This window comes from Cyanistes caeruleus, chromosome 8 (genome assembly GCF_971803275.1).
Source record: "Cyanistes caeruleus chromosome 8, bCyaCae1.hap1.1, whole genome shotgun sequence".
Taxonomy (NCBI): Eukaryota; Metazoa; Chordata; class Aves; order Passeriformes; family Paridae; genus Cyanistes; species Cyanistes caeruleus.
The window spans coordinates 29,441,417-29,459,149 of NC_141708.1; the positions used below are offsets into that span (position 1 = coordinate 29,441,417).

Here is a 17,733-nt window from a genome sequence, read left to right on the forward strand (position 1 = left end):
TTTTCAATTTTTTTTGAAAATTTTTTCAATTTTCAAATTTTCAAAATTTCCAATTTTCCAAAAAACCCTTTTACATAAAAATAAACTAAAAAAACCCTACAGCAGGTTTAAACAAAGGCCTCATTTATCCTCTCACTTCAAGATGTACACCACAAATTGAATGTTACCACTTACGTCAAAACTTAGTGATTACAACCCCTTCTTTGGTAAGTTATTTGACTAATATATTTTTAGGTTATTTTTCTTTAAGTTTGCATTCAACAATGAATGTGTCAAGTTGTTTTTTTCACTAATTCAAACAATCACTCAGCATTCACTACAGAAACATGCAAGTCTTTCTTCAGGTTCACTTTCCACAGTTCTTCCTTATCTGTTTAATCACCAAGAAAATGCTTGAAAGTTGCCAATACCAACATGACTGGTGTTCTTTTGCTTGGCAACACTACAGAAATATTAGGATGATACAAGGAAAACTTTTGTTTTTCTTGTCCTGATGGCATAGAATAAAACCACTTATTTTGAGCAAAGGACACCGTTTTGGATACACACTGCAGATAAATACTGTACACTGAAATTACTGCACACTGGAAACAAGTCAATTTCTATTCTCACCGCTGCACAAAGATCCAAACACAGAAGAAACTCCCTCAAGCACACAAGAGTAAATAAATGCACTTCTAACTATGCTACAGGAAGAGTGTGAAGGGCAAGAAGTCTTGGGGAAAAAGCTTAAATTATTCAGGCATGCATACAGGTGAAGGTCAGTTTGTGAAAAGAGGCAAAACCTGCTTATCCAGGGATGTCCAGAACCATAGGGCAAAGAGGGAAAGGAGGGAATTCCCATTACAGGACATGATCCCATGTGCTACCCTACATGTCCTGAATCAGGGAGGCTCTCAGTACACAGCAGGACTTTTTTTCTCTGCTTGTTCACTTCATGCTGCCTAAATTGAAACTTAATTTTGAGACAGAGAAGGAAGTATGCACGCCTCCATCCCAACTCCTAGCGCTGGGATTTTCCTGCTTCTTTTGAGTTGTATTTACCCAGCAGGTTCCTCAATTATATCATACCCATTGTGTCTGTCGCTTATAGGGGCGTGAAGTACTCCAGAACTGAGACCAATTTGCATTTGCTTCAAACACAGTTAAATTTCAATGGGCACAACAAGTCTGTTCTTGCCACATGGAAGTTCTTTCAGAATTGCAGTGGGCTTCCCAAACATGAACACTGAACCCAGGGCTATATCTGACACCAGCTGCTCTCTTTCAGTTTCTTTAGAGGCATCTCTCAGAATACTCTATGTAAATCCTTCTCACTCCAGCAGATCCAGTGCATTTGGGCAGCAAAACAAAATACCTCTGAAATCACAATTTGCAGGTAAAACCTCCCACCTTACTTTCCAAAGTCTCCTTACCACAGCAGAAGTTCCTTGTATTTATCAGTTCCAATGAATCCGAGTGTTAGTGAAAATGACAGAGAACAACTTCTCTCTCTCTCTGAAAACAGCACCTCATTTTTTGATGGAGGAACGCTAGATTTCCTTTACAAGGAGACGCACCTAGAACACCTGGATGGGCACAGAGTGGGGAAGGATGAATGAGGAACAAATATTCTCAGGTCTGGTTGGAGAAAAAAATCCATGCCATCTTGCTTTGCAATGACTTCACTGCATCTTCCATGTGATACATTCTAAACATGAATTCTATGACAGTTTTGATGGTTTGACAATTCCTAACACATTGCAATCAGTGCTTACATGTACAAATATGGCTTTTTAGGAGCAAAACATTTACCACTCATTTAGAAAAAATGTGAAGCCAGACCTATTTTCTGCCTGTTCTACATTTTCCATCTATTATTAACTTATACTACTTTGACCTGGGTTTTCATCACCAGCAGGAAATAGATTGTTTTTCCAAATATGATGCTTTCTCCCAACCCTTACTGCTTCAGTATACGTGTTACACATACAGAAGCTAATAATCATATACATTTCTGGCTTATGTACTTGTGCTGCACCTACAGTTCCTCAGGATCACACCAGTTTTAAAAATGCCAATTTTTGAAAACTAAAAAAAAAATTATTTTCTGTCTGTTAAAACCCCAATCTTTCCCAATCAAAAACAAAATCCATCTGCTAATTCTGAATTGCTCAACCCTGGCTGACAATACATCCAAATACCACAGAATCATGAGGTTGGAAGAGACCTTCAACCAAGATTGAGTCCAACCCATGCCCTAACACCACCTCAACTAAACAATGGCACCAAGTGCCACACCAAATCTTTTTATAAACACATCCAGGGATGGTGACTCCACCACCTCCCTGGGAAGACAATTCCAATACTTTATCACTCTTTCTGTAAAAAACTTTTCCCTAATATCCAGCCTATATTTCCCTTGGCACAGCTTAAGACTGTGTCCTCTCGTTCTGTCAGCTGCTGCCTGGAGAAAGAGACCGACCCCCACCTGACTACAGCCACCTTTCAGGAAGCTGTAGAGAGTGGTAAGGTCACCTCTGGGTCTCCTTTTCTCCAGGCTAAACAATCCCAGCTCCCTCAGCCATTCCTCACAGGGTTTGTGTTCCAAGCTCCTCACCAGCCCTGTTGCCCTCCTCTGGACACACTCCAGCATCTCAAAGTCTTTCCTAAACTGAGGGGCCCAGAACTGGACCCAGAACTCAAGGTACAGCCTCACCAGTGCCAGATACAGGAGAAGAATGACCTCCCTGCCCCTGCTGGTCACATTATTCCTGATCTAGACCAGGATGCCGTTGGCTTTTTGGCCACCAGGGCACACTGCTGGCTCATGTTCAGCCAGCTGTCACCAGTACCCCCAGTTCCTTTCTGCCTGGGCACTGTCCAGCCACACCGTCCCCAGCCTATAACACTGCAGGGGGTTACTGTGGCCAAAATGCAGGACTTGGCACTTGGACTTGTTAAACTTTATCCTATGGACACTGTCCATCCATCCAACAGGTCCAGGTCTCTCTGCACAGCCCTCCTACCTCCCAATGGATTAACACACACTCCCAGCTTAGTGTCACCTGCAAATTCACTAATGAAAGACTCAATACCCTCATCCATGTCACCAATAAAAATATTCAACAGGACTGGCCCCAGCACAGACCCCTGAGGGACACCACTGATGACTGGCCACCAGCTGGATGCAGCACCATTCACCAGCACTTTCTGGGCTTGGCCTCCAGCCAGTTCTTAACCCAGCAAAGAGTGTTCCTGTCCAAACCATGAGCTGCCAGCTTTTCCAGGAGCGTGCTGTGGGAGACAGTGTCAAAGGCCTTGCTGAAGTCCAGGTACACAACATCCACAGCCTTTCCTGCATCCACCAGGTGGGTCACTTGGTCATGAAAGGAGATCAGGTTGGTCAAACACAACCTACCCCCCCCCAACCCCTCAAGTATAGATACCTAAACTGCACTTCAACTTTTGTAGAACAAGAAAGAATGTGCTAAAAAAGAAGGAAAATTGTTAGAGAAAATTACTCTGCATCACATTTTCCTACACAGTTGTATTTGAAACTCTTATATTGCAAGATGCTTGGGGAAAAATTTTGGTATTCTCAGTACTACACATGACTAAAAATTTAACTGTACTCAAAAAAATCGCATTTCAACATGAACGTATCACAATGAGGATATCTACTGTAGAAGAACATTAAGTTCTTATATGCACATTTACATGCTCATGCACATGTTTACTACTTTAAATGACAGGCCATCAGTTACAGAAATCAATGGAATGCAGAGACCCACAGATTGTCCCTTCTTGGGCTTTCAGAAGTATTGCTGCCTCTATGACAGTGTAGGATATCCATTGTTAAATCAATTTAAAACTGATCTCTTCCTAAATGCCATGTTTTAAGACAACCCCTGCTCACAGGAATTTACAGAAACCACCTGAGCTCACTTGGCACTCAGGCCAGGCAGCCTCGGAGCTCAGCACTGAGAGTAAGGCCTGCACTAACCACAGTCATCACCAAAATCCTTCTGAGGAATAAAACAAAAACACATGACCTAAATATAAGAAGCAAGCAGCCCAAACTGCCCTGAAATCATGCCAGAGTCAACTTTAGAGGATGAACCTGAGCTGTTTGTGACCACGAACACCATTTTCTGCTGGCTGGGATAATTTGTGCCCTTAAACACCCTGAAGTAATTTGTTAAGAACATAACTGATGCTCAAGACCCAAGAGCAGTGGAAAATCTGTCAAAATTAGCACAGTCCTGGACAGTTTATAATTCCTCCCAAAACCACAAAGATCCTGAAAGGACTGATCATATTTTATTATATGATTTATTGATATGATAACATATCAAAAGCATTTGTTTACATGTGATATTCACCAGTAAGTGTTGGGGTGAAAGAAGATAAGCAACAAGAAGGAATAAGAAGATATTTGAAATTTATATGATTAAAAGACTGCCAAACAACCTGAGCAAAAGCCCCCAAACTTTATATATGTTCTGAATGTAAAGACTTATTTTCACTTGCTCACTTAAGCACGGGAGAAAAACTACTTGTATACAAATACAAATTAAAGAACTTTTTGCTAGTCCTAAAATATGCCATGAAATACGTGTTTCTTCCATTTCAAAACATTTTACTACCATTTAGGGAAGATTATTATTAAAATGTTAACCTCTTTATTTTTTTCTACTGAGTATGCAATTTTCTACTTGGCTAATCATGTACACATGATTATGAAACAAAAATATACACTTCACTGAGTCTCAATTGAAAAGCAGGGAGCTCACTTAGAAGTTAGCCATGTCAAAGAAATGAAAGCAGATAAATGGAGTTTCACTGCTGACTAGCATCAAAACAAAACTACCATCAGTTTTCACACAGGGATTTTTCCCCCCAAGCAGTGGCAGGGGATAGGGAAATAAGAAAAATTATTGCAGCACCTTATTTAACAATTGTTATGTAGATTAATTGTTGCTTATGGCAATTGTTATTTAAAAATAAGCTACAATATTTCATAATGAATAATCTATGAGTTTGAATACAGATTAAAATATCCTTATACCACATTAAGATATACATTTAAAAAAATTAAGCAACGTATTGCTATCTAATTTATTTGCTCTTAATTGACTTAACTGGTAGTAAAATTAAACAAATCTCTGGATTCATTTTCAAATTAAACTCATTTTTTACAAATAGCAATTGCAAAAGTGGCCTTTCCATCTTCAACAAAAGCATTTGCTCATGATTAGATATTCCAGTGAGTTTTCCACACTTAGCTCCATCCATTTACTGCACCCAGAGATGTCCTGTGCATTTCTTCATCTTAAATTCTACATCCTCATGTCAGGTTGGGCTGCCTGATTTGTTACACAGGGCACAGTGCTAAAAAGCCAGAAATGCAGTGACAGACATTTTTGTTGACAAGTGCCAAGAGAGAAATAATCAGTTAAAAACAGACAAGAAATAAATTTCAGATGAGTGATTAACAGCATTTGTGCAAATCTCCAAGAGCAGAAAATATTTTTTCACCACAGATTTTTAAGGAAAAATTTAGGCTTTGATTCCAGTATCAATGCTAAGGTTGATTCTCCCTGGTTTAGCAGTCAGAACAGGATTCCAAAGCATCCAGCAGCCCCAGAAAACAGAGAACTCACTCACAGTAGGATTCAAGAGTTCCCTGTAACATTAATGGGGAAAATGATCAAGACCTCAGAACAAAAATGAAACATTGGGGTTTTGTTTGGGTTTTGTTTTTTTGGTTCCTTTTCTTGGAAGGCAATTCAATAGGCTTGGGAAGGTAAAAATACAGCTTGCTCCACCAGAACAAAAGTATTATGTTTCGCTAGAAACTGGGAGACTTTGAGTAAAAAAAATTCTTGGAGTCCTTCTGTAGTATTAATTATAGCCTTTTATGAACATAAACCTAAGATATATAAACACCACAAAATCAGTTTTCACATGTGCTTTTACTCAAACAGAGAACAAGCACTGCAGATTTCACCATCATCTACCTAATCACTATGAAAAAGAACAGTAAAATGATGTTGAAGTAGAGAAGGTTACTGTAATGTCAGTTACAAAGACAGGCACTCCTGCACCCATAATCAGCTTCAGGGCTTCTATCCATGTCAGCAGGATTTTGAGCCCCAGCTTTGTTTGGCATGGTTCATTAAATAAGAGGCTGTTTTGCAATGATCAATTTTCTGTTCCAGATTCATTGCCATCACACACAAACACATTTATACAGACACAGAGAACAGCAACATCTGCATCACACACAGAGCGATCCATATATCTTCCATCACATCCTTGGAAGACAGCATTTGTAGGGGATGGACTTTGGCAAAACCAGCAACTAAGCATCTGGCCCTAAAAGAGGTGCTAGCAGAGGGTGCACTCAAAACTGCTGAATGTGATCACATAGCAGCAGTCACACATTTTCTGTTCATCCTTTATGACAGTCACAGGCACACCACTTATCATTTCTTAACTGTTCCACTATTGTTATTTTAATAGTATTTGCTACGAGAAAAACAAAAAAATGCATGGATAAATTTCCAGGAAATTGTAGGAACTTGTTTCTACATAATACTTAAAAATACACAATTTATATCAGTGTATAATTTATATCCAAGGTGCTTAAAGAGTTGTGCTGAATAGTACTGTATATAATTTTAACTGCTTAAGGACACTGAGCAACTACTGCAGCTAGGTGTGCTACACTTACACCATCAACAACTGATATAAACAAGAACAAAGGAGTTTTACATAATAAAACAATGTTTGACTGGTTTATTTACACTACTACTCAAGTGTTTTTCAGATACTCATGTCCTTCATGCAGAAGGCTTAACATGATTATCGTCCTGAACGGCCAAAATTACCTACAGCATTTGGAATTGGCACCAAAATAAGCAGATGACGAAATTACAGGTGTCCAAGACCGTTACTTCTCTTAATTGATTTAACTGGTAGTAAAATGAAAAAAATCTCTGGATCAATTTTCAAATTAAACTCATTTTTTTACAACTAGAAGTTGTAGAAGCCATCTTTCCATCTTTAAGAAAAGCACTTGCTCCTGATTAGGTATTCCAGTGAGTTTTGCTCATTTGGCCCCATCCACTTACTGCACCCAGAGATGGAGCAATTTGAATGATACAGATTTTTGTTGCCTAAATGTCACAGCCCATTTACACATACCACATGGCTGACTAAATAAAATTATCATACTTTAGCCTCTTTCATTACAGTACACTGTTTAACTGCAGGGAAAACAGAGCATAAAAGAAACGTTAAATGCACAGGCTTTGCGGAACTTGCTGTTACTTAGGAGTATCTTTTTACACATACTCATCCTCAGTAAAGATTATCTATAGTGGGGACATAAAACTGTTTCTGTTTCTAAACTTCTCTCTCTCCAACATTAAACTTTTGTAATAACCATAATCCGGAATATCCCCTCCCAGCAGGGAATATATCTGAGCTCAGTGTGAGGTTAATGATCTGGGTGCATTCTCTTTTCAAGCTATAGATCACTGAGTATTGTATTTTCCTTTGCTCCAGAGTTTGATCAAGGGAACATTGTTTGACAACACCACATTCTTTGACAAGTTCTTTAGGAAGAAGGACACATTAAAGACAAGAGGAAGAGACGTGCACTCCATTAGTTATGATGGTTAGAACAAATGCAACACAAAATGAAAAGCCCTTAATCGCTTGAGAGCCATGTTGTTAACTACTTGTATCACTGTAACAAGCCATTCAAAACTCCTTATAACAATCCAGGAGAATTCATTTCCAGAACAAGTACACATCACTTGGAGAGCAGTTTAAATTCAGCCAAAAAATACAGTTGTTTCTAACCTGTAAAACCAAAATTCACTGTACTAGTATCAAAGCAAATACAGTACCATTATTAAAGTGGGGAGAAAGAGCCACATAAACAATAGCATTCAAGGTGCCAACCAGGGACAAGACAGCTCTTAGAGGGCAGTAACAGAGAACACTACCTAGAATTATGATTTTTTGGACAAAAGTTGTTTGCCTGATAGGCACATGAATGCAAATATAATATGAAAATACTAGTATGCCAGCAATGCAATTACTAAAGGAATCACAATTCATAATAATAATCCAAAACTGGGAGCCGGGTTATTGCCCAGATAAGAGACAGAGAAAAATTTGGAAGAGTAGTTACAAGCAGCACAGAATTCCAGTTCTCTCCCACACAAGCCCAAAGGACTGAGAGCTGCTGATGGTGATGGAGAGGGGCAGGAGGAATGTTAACAATCTTCCCCTTTTGACCCACATCAGATTGAGATCACAAAGCAGCTTTGCAGGGATGGAGCCCATGAAAAGAAATACAGGCCACCCACAGGAAGGTATGCTGAGCTGACACAGACTGATGCATCTGCATTCTTCTCTTTATTTTTTTTCTTGGACCTGCTTGATTTATGTTTCAATTAGAACAGCAGACTGTATACCTTATCTTTATATTGAAAGATTGCTATTATCCGTGAGACTTGATAAAAACAGCTTCATTTGGGACTTATTGACCTTCTTATTGCTAGTCCCAGACTATTCCAGCCACTAAACCAGGTGCAGGTGAACATGTCACAATTTTTCATTCCCTTCCAGAAAGATATTCTTTCCAGTGAATTTCCTTAGATGCAGGATTAGCTCCTGCAGGAGGACTGCTGGAAAACTATATCACTCTTAGGCTCGTCCCATTGTTTCTGATTTTGTTTGGCTTACTGCCTCTGACACCTGGGTTTCCAACACCACAGTGCTTTTTTATGAAACATTACATCACAGAAATCAGAGGCAAGGCTCAGCCTATTGACATAACACTTTCTGCAGCAGTGAAACCAGGTAGCAAAGCACCTGCCCTGCTCCCCCACTGCTCCCTGCCACAACAGTCCTACAGCCCCTCTCTCCCCAACCACAGCAAGAAAACACTTCTCAGAAATGCGCCATGATCTACCTACCAAAATGACTACAGGCTGCAAAGTTTAGTCTGTATCAATTAACAGATAAAGCAAAAACTCCAAGAGCAAGAGTACCTTACTGAATTAAAATCTTCATGGAGTGATAACAGAGGGATAGAGAAAAATAAACAGTTGTGTTTTTTTTTTAGCAGAGGATTGCAAGGATCAGCAGAGCTCCACAGGAGATTTGATGCACCAAGGGAGAGAGGGGGTAAAATCCCAAACAAACCAACTAAACAAACAACATGGAAGAGAAAGTTCTCTGCTGTGTCAAGAGTATTTGGAACTAATGCACCTGAATGGGATGTTGAAGGTACAGGTTGAGCTCCCAGCTGAGGACATAAGCACAAAATCTAAGACAAAGCAAGCCTCAGATGAAGATCAGCCTTGTGAGCTGTATATAATCCTAACTGTAAAAGCTGAGCCTCTGCACCAGTTACTGCTGTTTTACATGGCAAATGTTTATTAAGTAGATGCCATTTAGGAGGCTCTGGCCTTTTTCTTTACTATAACTAATTCTCACCAAAGGCTCCTATCACAGAGTAAGGCTGTCTCATGCTTTTGCAAAGTCATGACCAGTGAAATTATTTGCCCTCAGACAAATGCATATCTGTTCTCTTTGCAGTATTCTTTGAACAAGACCAAGCAGAATCCAGTTAGAGAGAGGAATATGAAAGGAAATTAGTTCTGTTATTGGAGATTTAAAACACTGAATCACACTTATAGATAATTCACTTGCACAATGGGGTCATGTCTGTGACACAAGTCATTTCACTAATTTAAAGCCCAGTTAAGTTTGAACACAATCTTTCTGTGGCTGTTATGCCTAAAATTTCCAGCAGCTTCAAGAGAGCAAGCCTAGGTGTATGTAACGTTCTGTTAAGTGTTGTAAGAGGCTATTAGGAACATCTTCCATTTTTGTCTTCCTTTATCTTACCACACTTTAAAGACAACTTGCTCTACAGCTCTGGGTGATACATGTACCAGTTTATGTACCTGCGATGTTGCACAATGCAGTCATATGAGTAGAGATACGGGGTAATAACACAATTACTATGCCTGAACACTAATCTCTGCTGATCTTGACTTGGAGAAGTGGCCTAAGATATCTACAAAAACCAAACCCACCAAAATACAACACAATGTAATTTATCTGTTTGTATAAAAGATAAAACACTATAAAGAGTCCCCCTCTTTATTTTTAAGAGCATCAATGCACTGTTTGCCTTTACAGAACAGCACTGTGATCACTGGAGGGTAAGTAATGATGAATTTTTAAGTTTTGAGAAAGTTAACAAATTTATTCATTCCTCTAGTATTCCCTTGAGAGATTATGATAGTCAGTACTAATCCTTGTTTGACCAAGTTAATAAAACCTCTCCCTTAACACCCATCACATGATAACTAGTACGTTACTTTTTAATATTATAGAATACTTACACCTATAATTAGATGCCTTTTTGCTCTCCCTGAGTGCAGTACGGATTGTCAGAACAGGAGACCAGCTGACTCACCCTTTCTGTTCAGCTTTGTGTTTTATTATTCCACAAAGATACCGTTTAAAGAGCACACTGGCATCACTCAACCTTGCACACTCTCCCCTCACCACACACATGAATCATTCTTTACCTCCTCATCCAATATTACACATCAATCCCTAAAACATCTCCATAAAAGGGTCAGTCCTGCAGTGCAGAAGGAATCAGCTTTTGGGATTTCTCCATAATAGAAACAGAAAGCTCCCAAAGAAGAAGAAAGTTGTAAAGAAACAAGGAAGATTCTAATGGCTCAAATTAACTCACCTCAACAAGGAACACCTGCACTAGCCAGGAGCCTGACTTTTATGCTTTTAAAATCACCTGTGGGTTCACATATAGATCAGATTATCTTAGTGAGAAAAGGCTAAAAAGTAATGCTCATTTTTCAGCATTGTCAGATCCTTTCTGTGGTGTGATGAGTTCTTTGCTCAGCTAAGTTCAGCAACCTCAAGATGAATTTTCTTTGACCTAAAGCTGAACAGGTGTTCTGAGGAAACTGAATCTGCAACCACTACGTTGGCCAAGGCAGCACTAAACTATTAAATGGATAGAAACAAGCCAGAAATTACAGGATGGAAAGGAGATCTAAAATAAAATCATCCCTATGCACACTCAAACTCTCACCCTGCCAAAAAAAATGAGGGCAAGAAACAGAAAAGCAGATAATCTTCTAAGAGTGAGACACAATCAACAAAAATCTAGAGATTAGTAAACTGGGTCAAAACCAAGTTAGAGCTGTTTGCATAACATTTCTATGAAAATGGAGGTTTCCCACCACAGATGGCTTCAGACTTCTAAATTTTTTAATTCAGAAGAAAAACAAAGACAGCTGCTCAAACATCTTCCTAGCACTAAGGAATTCTTCACAAACTACATCATCAGCACCCTCAATACAGGAACAGGCAGAAATTCTGACCCTACAAAAATAAAACAGAGGAACTTCTGCTGATTATTAGGTCAGGATGTGGTCACTCAATCGTGTTGATTTCTGCTTTTTAATAGAGCAAACTAATTGTCATGGAAGCTAGAAATTCCATATTCCTTTCTTTAAACGGCACACATACTTAAAATATGGTACTAGTAACAACAATATGCGAAGATCACAAAACTAACTTACACCTGTTCTGTGCATGTCATCTGAAAAATACCTCTGTTAAAACTCCTTTAAAAGTATTTTCCAAAATGGATAGAAAATATCATAGAGGTTTTAAAACCTAAAAATCCAGTCACCATGAAGACTCTGGTAAAAAAGCAGCTCTCCTACAACATTCATATGCCATCAATTCCTCTGTCATTGCAGAATGTTACTTCAGATTCTCCTGTTAAAAGGAGCTGTCATCACAGCCTGTTTAATGTACAGGTCAGTGCAGAAGCTCAGCCAGGCCTTGCTATAGCAGTAGCATGTAGGGCAAAAGGAAATATTCATGGTTTTGCTATGCAGGAGTCCTTTTATTAGCCCAGAGCTTTTTCCAAGTCATGATCAGATAGGATCAATAACACCTGCTGATAAAGTCACAATGCATGCACTAGATATTATATGGAAAGTTTGAGAATTTCTCCTCTGAAGGGCACCAATCTCAGTATGTCCTTGGAAAAGAACAATTCTCTGAATTTTAAAAAGTGATTGAAGTATGGTACCCTTTCCTCTCCAAAGAGAGAGTGGGAACTGAAGCTTTAAATGCATTTAAGCTACGAAGTTACAATATAATCAAGTAGCTGACAGATTTGTTTTTGTGGGATATCTCAGTGGAGTAGAGAAGAAAGAATAGCCACTGCTCCAAGACTAAATAAGGTAGGTTCAAGAGGCTACTAAAACTGGGCAAGACTCTCGGAGTACACAACCATCACATGAACAATGAGGCAATGACTGCTTCAATAAAGTATTTATTAGTGTGATTGTGAAATTCTGAAAAACCTCACTCTGCTTGTGTCAGTTTTCTCTGCTGTCCCCTTCATCCTCCTCAGAGTTACAGAGCCTGTCACTGCATCCCCATTGCAAGGGCAGCAGAAACATGCAGTGCAAGCAACTATTATTTTCTCTATTTTTATGTGCATGCTGATGTAATTCAACAGCTGAGAGAGCAAAAGTGACCAGAACCAACCTGCAGGCAGCACATGCAACTCATCAAAAGAGTATCAAAGTTCTGGCACTTAGTAACTACTCAATATGAGAGTTTACAGTTCCTACTACTTTTCACCCTCCTCCCTAGATTTAAAAAAAAAAAAAAGGAACATTTCCTTCCCATTTTTGACCAATTCCAAAAATTCTTCAGAGAAGAAAGGAACAGGATCTATACTCTTTATCAAATTAAAGGAAAAAAAAATTAACTATTTTGAAGCATTCATTTTGGAAAATTCAAGCTTCAAAACTCTCCTTCTCAGGCATGTCAGCATCATAAATAACTATTTAACAATACATATCAGAAGTCAAGCACAAAACCCACTGAGATATAAAATATTACCCTCATGCCTCTGATTCTACATCACTCCATGCCACTGGAAAAAGCTAACAAATGCCACCAGCTGTTAAAAAAAAAAAAAGTCTTTCTTCGGCCAAGTCATTTTCAAACTGCCACAAGAAGCTAATGAAACTTTGCCTTATTAAAGATTGCAAAACCATGCTTTTTCAGAATTAATGAAACATGCCAGGCATTATTTTGCCATTGCAAGAGCCATGCCAGCAGAAGCACAAGTACCATTGTCAACAGCTTATCACAAAACCTAATGTATAAGAGAAATATTCACGCTCCAGACAACAGAGAGTAGCAAAAATAACTTTTAATAGGTTATCACTGACTGGATTAGTATGTCAATAGTTGTTACATGGTGTCAAGAGCACTGAATTTTGAGAAACAGTATCTAAGAACAGAATTCCAAGAGTTTGGAGTGGAGGGAAAAAAAAAAGCTTATAAAAATGTAGGATAAAACCAGAGTTAACAGCAGAGACAGGAATTTTCCTGTCCTGAACAATTGTCTAGAACTGAGGCTCATGTGGTCTGATCTGTATGCTACACAGGGAGGGCTTTGGGAGAGTTGTTTAGGTTGTTTTTTTTTTTAACTGCAAACTGCCATTTCCCCCAGAATTTTCAATCACTGGATAACATTTGCATGTATTATTGTTTTTCAGAACAGCTATGATTGTGAGACTGCAAGTCCAGATCACACTCGAGAGCTTACTCTGTGAAATAAGCTTTCCACTTTAGCTGTAAATTGTTTCTTTTTGTCACTATTATTTATGTGATAACAACATGGCTGTCACATTTGAACTGCATTTGTTTTTTTGCCTTGCCCTGCACAACTTGACCTTTGTCTCCTCTCTTCCCAGAAACACCCCAGTTTTAAGCTAAGTGGCAAAAAACATACAAGTTTTAATTTCTAAAGTTCAAAGATCTCCTGCAAGCTGTAGACAATCCCCAAATTTTCAGTACCTTAAATATATCAAATAGAAACACTTTGGAACAAAACACAACACTGTAGGTGACTTACAAGCATAATTAACTTCTAGGCATTGACTTTAATAGTACTCACAATGTTGAGGCCAAGAGCTGTCAAAACAAAGGAACTAAACCAAGAAACTACATTCTAGTCTTCCTGTCACGTTTTAAAAAAACAAGCTTCTGAACAAAACATTTTAGAAAACATTGAAGTGAAATAAAGACCAAAAAGCCATCCAAATCATCAACAGCAAAGTACTGCAGGACTATAAACAACCTTGATTAATAAATTATTTTATTTTCTTATGCCATTAACAGCTTTGGCTCTGAAAAGCCTGGAAACTGTCTTAGGAAAAATGTAACTAGCTTTTTTGGTTTTCTTTAAAAAAAAAAAAGGAAAATATTTAGCCAGACACAATTATTCACGTGATTTTGCAAATCAGCGCATTATAACAAACAGATCTCATTATCTCCAGAAAGAACATAAGCAATAAACTGGGATCTGGAAAAGATGGGAGAGGTGATAGTTTTTTCAATAATGGAAATCCTCAACCTCATCCTCTGGCAGGCATCAACAGAGTAATAGCATATGATAGTGCAGTATCATTTGGGAAAAAAATTACGCAATAAGCATTAGTAAATTCCCACAGAAATGAGATTAATGGTGGCAGAAATATTTTTGTAAGGAACTCGCTAACAAACACTAACTGTGGTAAAGCATGTCCCCATTTCCAACACAAAGCTTTAACAGTGTCTCAAGATCTGAGCATCTTACATACCTGCTACACAGAAGACATCCTGAAAGTTTAGAGCCTGATCTAACAGTCTTCTCAGACCAATGGGAAATATGCTGCCCTTGATGAACTGAAGGATCAGAGAACAAAGCTGAGTCTCTACTTACCTGAAGTTACTCCAAGCCCAGGATTTTAACACACACAGTTTGGAGACTGAGAACACTTAAAGGAGTCACCTCCTTTAAGAACTCAACACTTCAGCCCAGCCTAGGTTACAGACCTTTCAGAGAAAATATTTTTAAGCTACCCACTTTGTGAACACACAAGGTCACATTTCTCCCTTTATCCTTGAGACAACTGTTGAAAGAGAGGCAAAAATGCCTGGAGCTCTGACACCACAGTAAGAAGCGCTGTCTTCTTGTTCAGGGAATTCTCCTTCAAAACACAGGACTCACAAAAAGAAGAGGTGCTGGGCAGAGGGAACAATATCTTGCCTGACCAGAACTTAGAGGGCCTGACTGCCAAAGCAGTGACTTATTTGTAGCTGATCAGTCCTCCTGGGGTGTTAATTTACATTCCATTTCAAAGCACAAACACCACACAGATTTGAGAGAAAAACATGAGAAACCATAACAATCTACAGTAAAACAGATAATATTCCATCTTCTGTGTCCAGTTAAGTGTTTCAAGTAGTAGCAAAAGCAGTGTTAAAAGCAGGAAAGTTTAATAATTCAAAAGATACCAACTTCAGGGGAAAAAAATTAAAAAAAAAAAGAAAAAAGCCCAAAACAACAGCCCAAAAAAGAATAAAGCTTATTCATCCTTGATTAATTATAGCTTTAATCTTGAAAGTTTTCACTTTCATTTTCAGGAGTTCTGGGCATATAGCCAAAAAAAAAAAAAAAAAGAGAAAAAAGAAAAGCGGGCCGGGGGGGAGGAGAGAGAGAGATAATTCAGTTATCATGCTTTCCCAATCCCCTTTCAGCAAACTTACTTCTAGTGGAAGAAGTGTCATTTTGCCAGTAATAAGTCAAAATGTGCTCTCTCTTTACCCTGAAAACATGAATCTTCACAGTTAAAATGGATTATGCCACTTGTGTTCAGTAGGGACCAGTCCACTCACAACACAAGACAGGATTTGTGAGAGCAATAAACAGAGAGTGATCACATCGAGTACCTGGAGGAGACAAACCACAGCAGCAAAGCTCCTGACCCCGGGGCCTCGGTCTAACCACCGCGGAGGAGGGAAGGCCAGGGAGGAAAACAATTCCTGTGGCCGCTTGTGCCACGGTGAAATGAAGTATTCAACAGCATCTTCTCGTCACCTGCCCTGCAGCAACGCTAAAGGTGCCTCGACGTGAAGATCCCCACGCAGCCCCCAGGTGCTGGGGTGAGAGCCAGCCCTCCCCAGCCCCTACAGCGACCCACACACCGGGGACGGCAGGCGGGTACGAGGCCAGCTAGCGATGTGGGAGTCTCCAGCCCTTACCTGGGTAGATTTTCAGCCTCCGTCCCACAAGAACATCGCTGCCTCATGACAGAGGCGTGAAACACAAGTAAGGCAGATACGCAACATACCTGCGCCCCAAAGAGCCACTTTCCCAACAGAGCGGGGCATTAACGCCGGTTGCTTTGGGAGACGTTTGGCCATCGCCTGCCCCGGCAGAGGCAGAGCCGCGGGCCCTCACGACGGGGCCGGGAAAGGCGCTCCCAGCTGCAGCCTCGCACCTGGGCGGGCGAGGACACCGCCCGCTCCCCGTCCGCTGGACCCGCCGCTCGCAGCTGACGGGCGCTCACCCCGCGCTGCCCCGGAGCGCAGACGAAAGAGGGGAGGAGGAGAAGCAGGGAGGGAAAAGAAGGAAAGGCAGAAAGAGCCACCGATCCCCGCCCGAGGGCTGTGCGCTCACCTGGTCCCTACCGCCCCGTGCCGCGGGACGCGAGGGGAAGGAGGAGGAGGCCATGTTGCAGCACTCCCAGGCTGTGCTCCTCACTTCGCCCAGCCGTCCCGGGCTCACCCCAGTGCCGGGCCGTGCTGCCCGCGCCGCCGCCGCCGCCCCCGCAGGTGAGGCCAGGCCCGCCGCGCTCTCCAGCCGCGGCAGGCAGGGCACGGGGGGCGGGCGCGCTGGCTCCGGGACCGCCGCCCCGCCACGCCCTGTGCCTCGGGCCGGCCGCGCCGGAGGTGCCACAAGGCGGGGGCAGCTCCCCAAAGTCCGCCCCGCTGGAAAACTGAGAGAGCGGCCGCTGCCAGGGAGCTCCGGAGGGCCAGGGAGCCCCTTCAGCCGCCCGCACCTGCACAGCTGCTCACCTGGAGAAGTCTGGCTCTGCTCTGCCCGCGGAGCGCCCACAGGATGCACGGGGAAAAGCTCAGCTGAAGTTTGTTAAACAAAGCTGCAAAGCCAGCCAAATCCTCGCGCTGGGCCCTGATGAACTCCGTACCGCAGTTCTCGCTGGTTTTTCATCAGGAGTGCTGCAGGTGGAGAGTATTCACTGTAATGCAAATGCAAAACCGCTCGCACATGAGCAGCGGCGGGAGAATGGCCATCGGGAGCTGTGGATACCCTCCCATTATCATTAATCATTAATCATTAGCTGATACTCCCTCAGAAAGCGCTTGAGCCTGGGAGCATCAGCCCCGATTTTCCTCCCTCCCCCAGCCCAAGATGAGAGCTGTGCAAACCTCACAGGTGAGACTCCACGGTGATCGAACCAAAAGTTAGTTCTGCTTGTGCTTTTTCTCAGTTTAAAAAATGTTTTAATCAGTCTCATTAAAACGTATTTTATCACAGCACAAAATTGTAAAAGCAATTAAGATTACTTTAGTTTTAACTTAAATTACTTTATCCTATCATTACTTCTCACAAGGCTGTCGTGGTGCATCAACCCCTTTTTCTAATTGGAGCCCATTTGTATTGGTGAAACACAACAAATGCTATTAAGCACTAATTTACCTAGAAATATTGGTGATAAAAGCTTAATCCAATTAGTTGTCCTATCGTGGGCCTTAGCTCGCAGGTGAAATTTACGAAACACCCAGCTGCATAAACTGTAG

General features: G+C 40.8%; 1 protein-coding gene across 3 annotated transcripts in view; it reads right to left on the reverse strand.

The window, feature by feature from the left end:
- The window catches only part of ANK3 (ankyrin 3), a 350,276-nt gene extending 333,490 nt beyond the window's left edge, over positions 1-16,786 (reverse strand). For all 3 annotated transcript variants that reach the window (XM_086899768.1, XM_086899761.1, XM_086899756.1), the window contains exon 1: positions 16,592-16,786. In XM_086899768.1, the coding sequence (XP_086755894.1) occupies positions 16,592-16,645 (54 nt within the window). In that variant the 5' untranslated portion in view covers positions 16,646-16,786. The remainder of the gene's footprint in view (positions 1-16,591) is intronic.
- Positions 16,787-17,733: the final 947 nt, after the last annotated feature.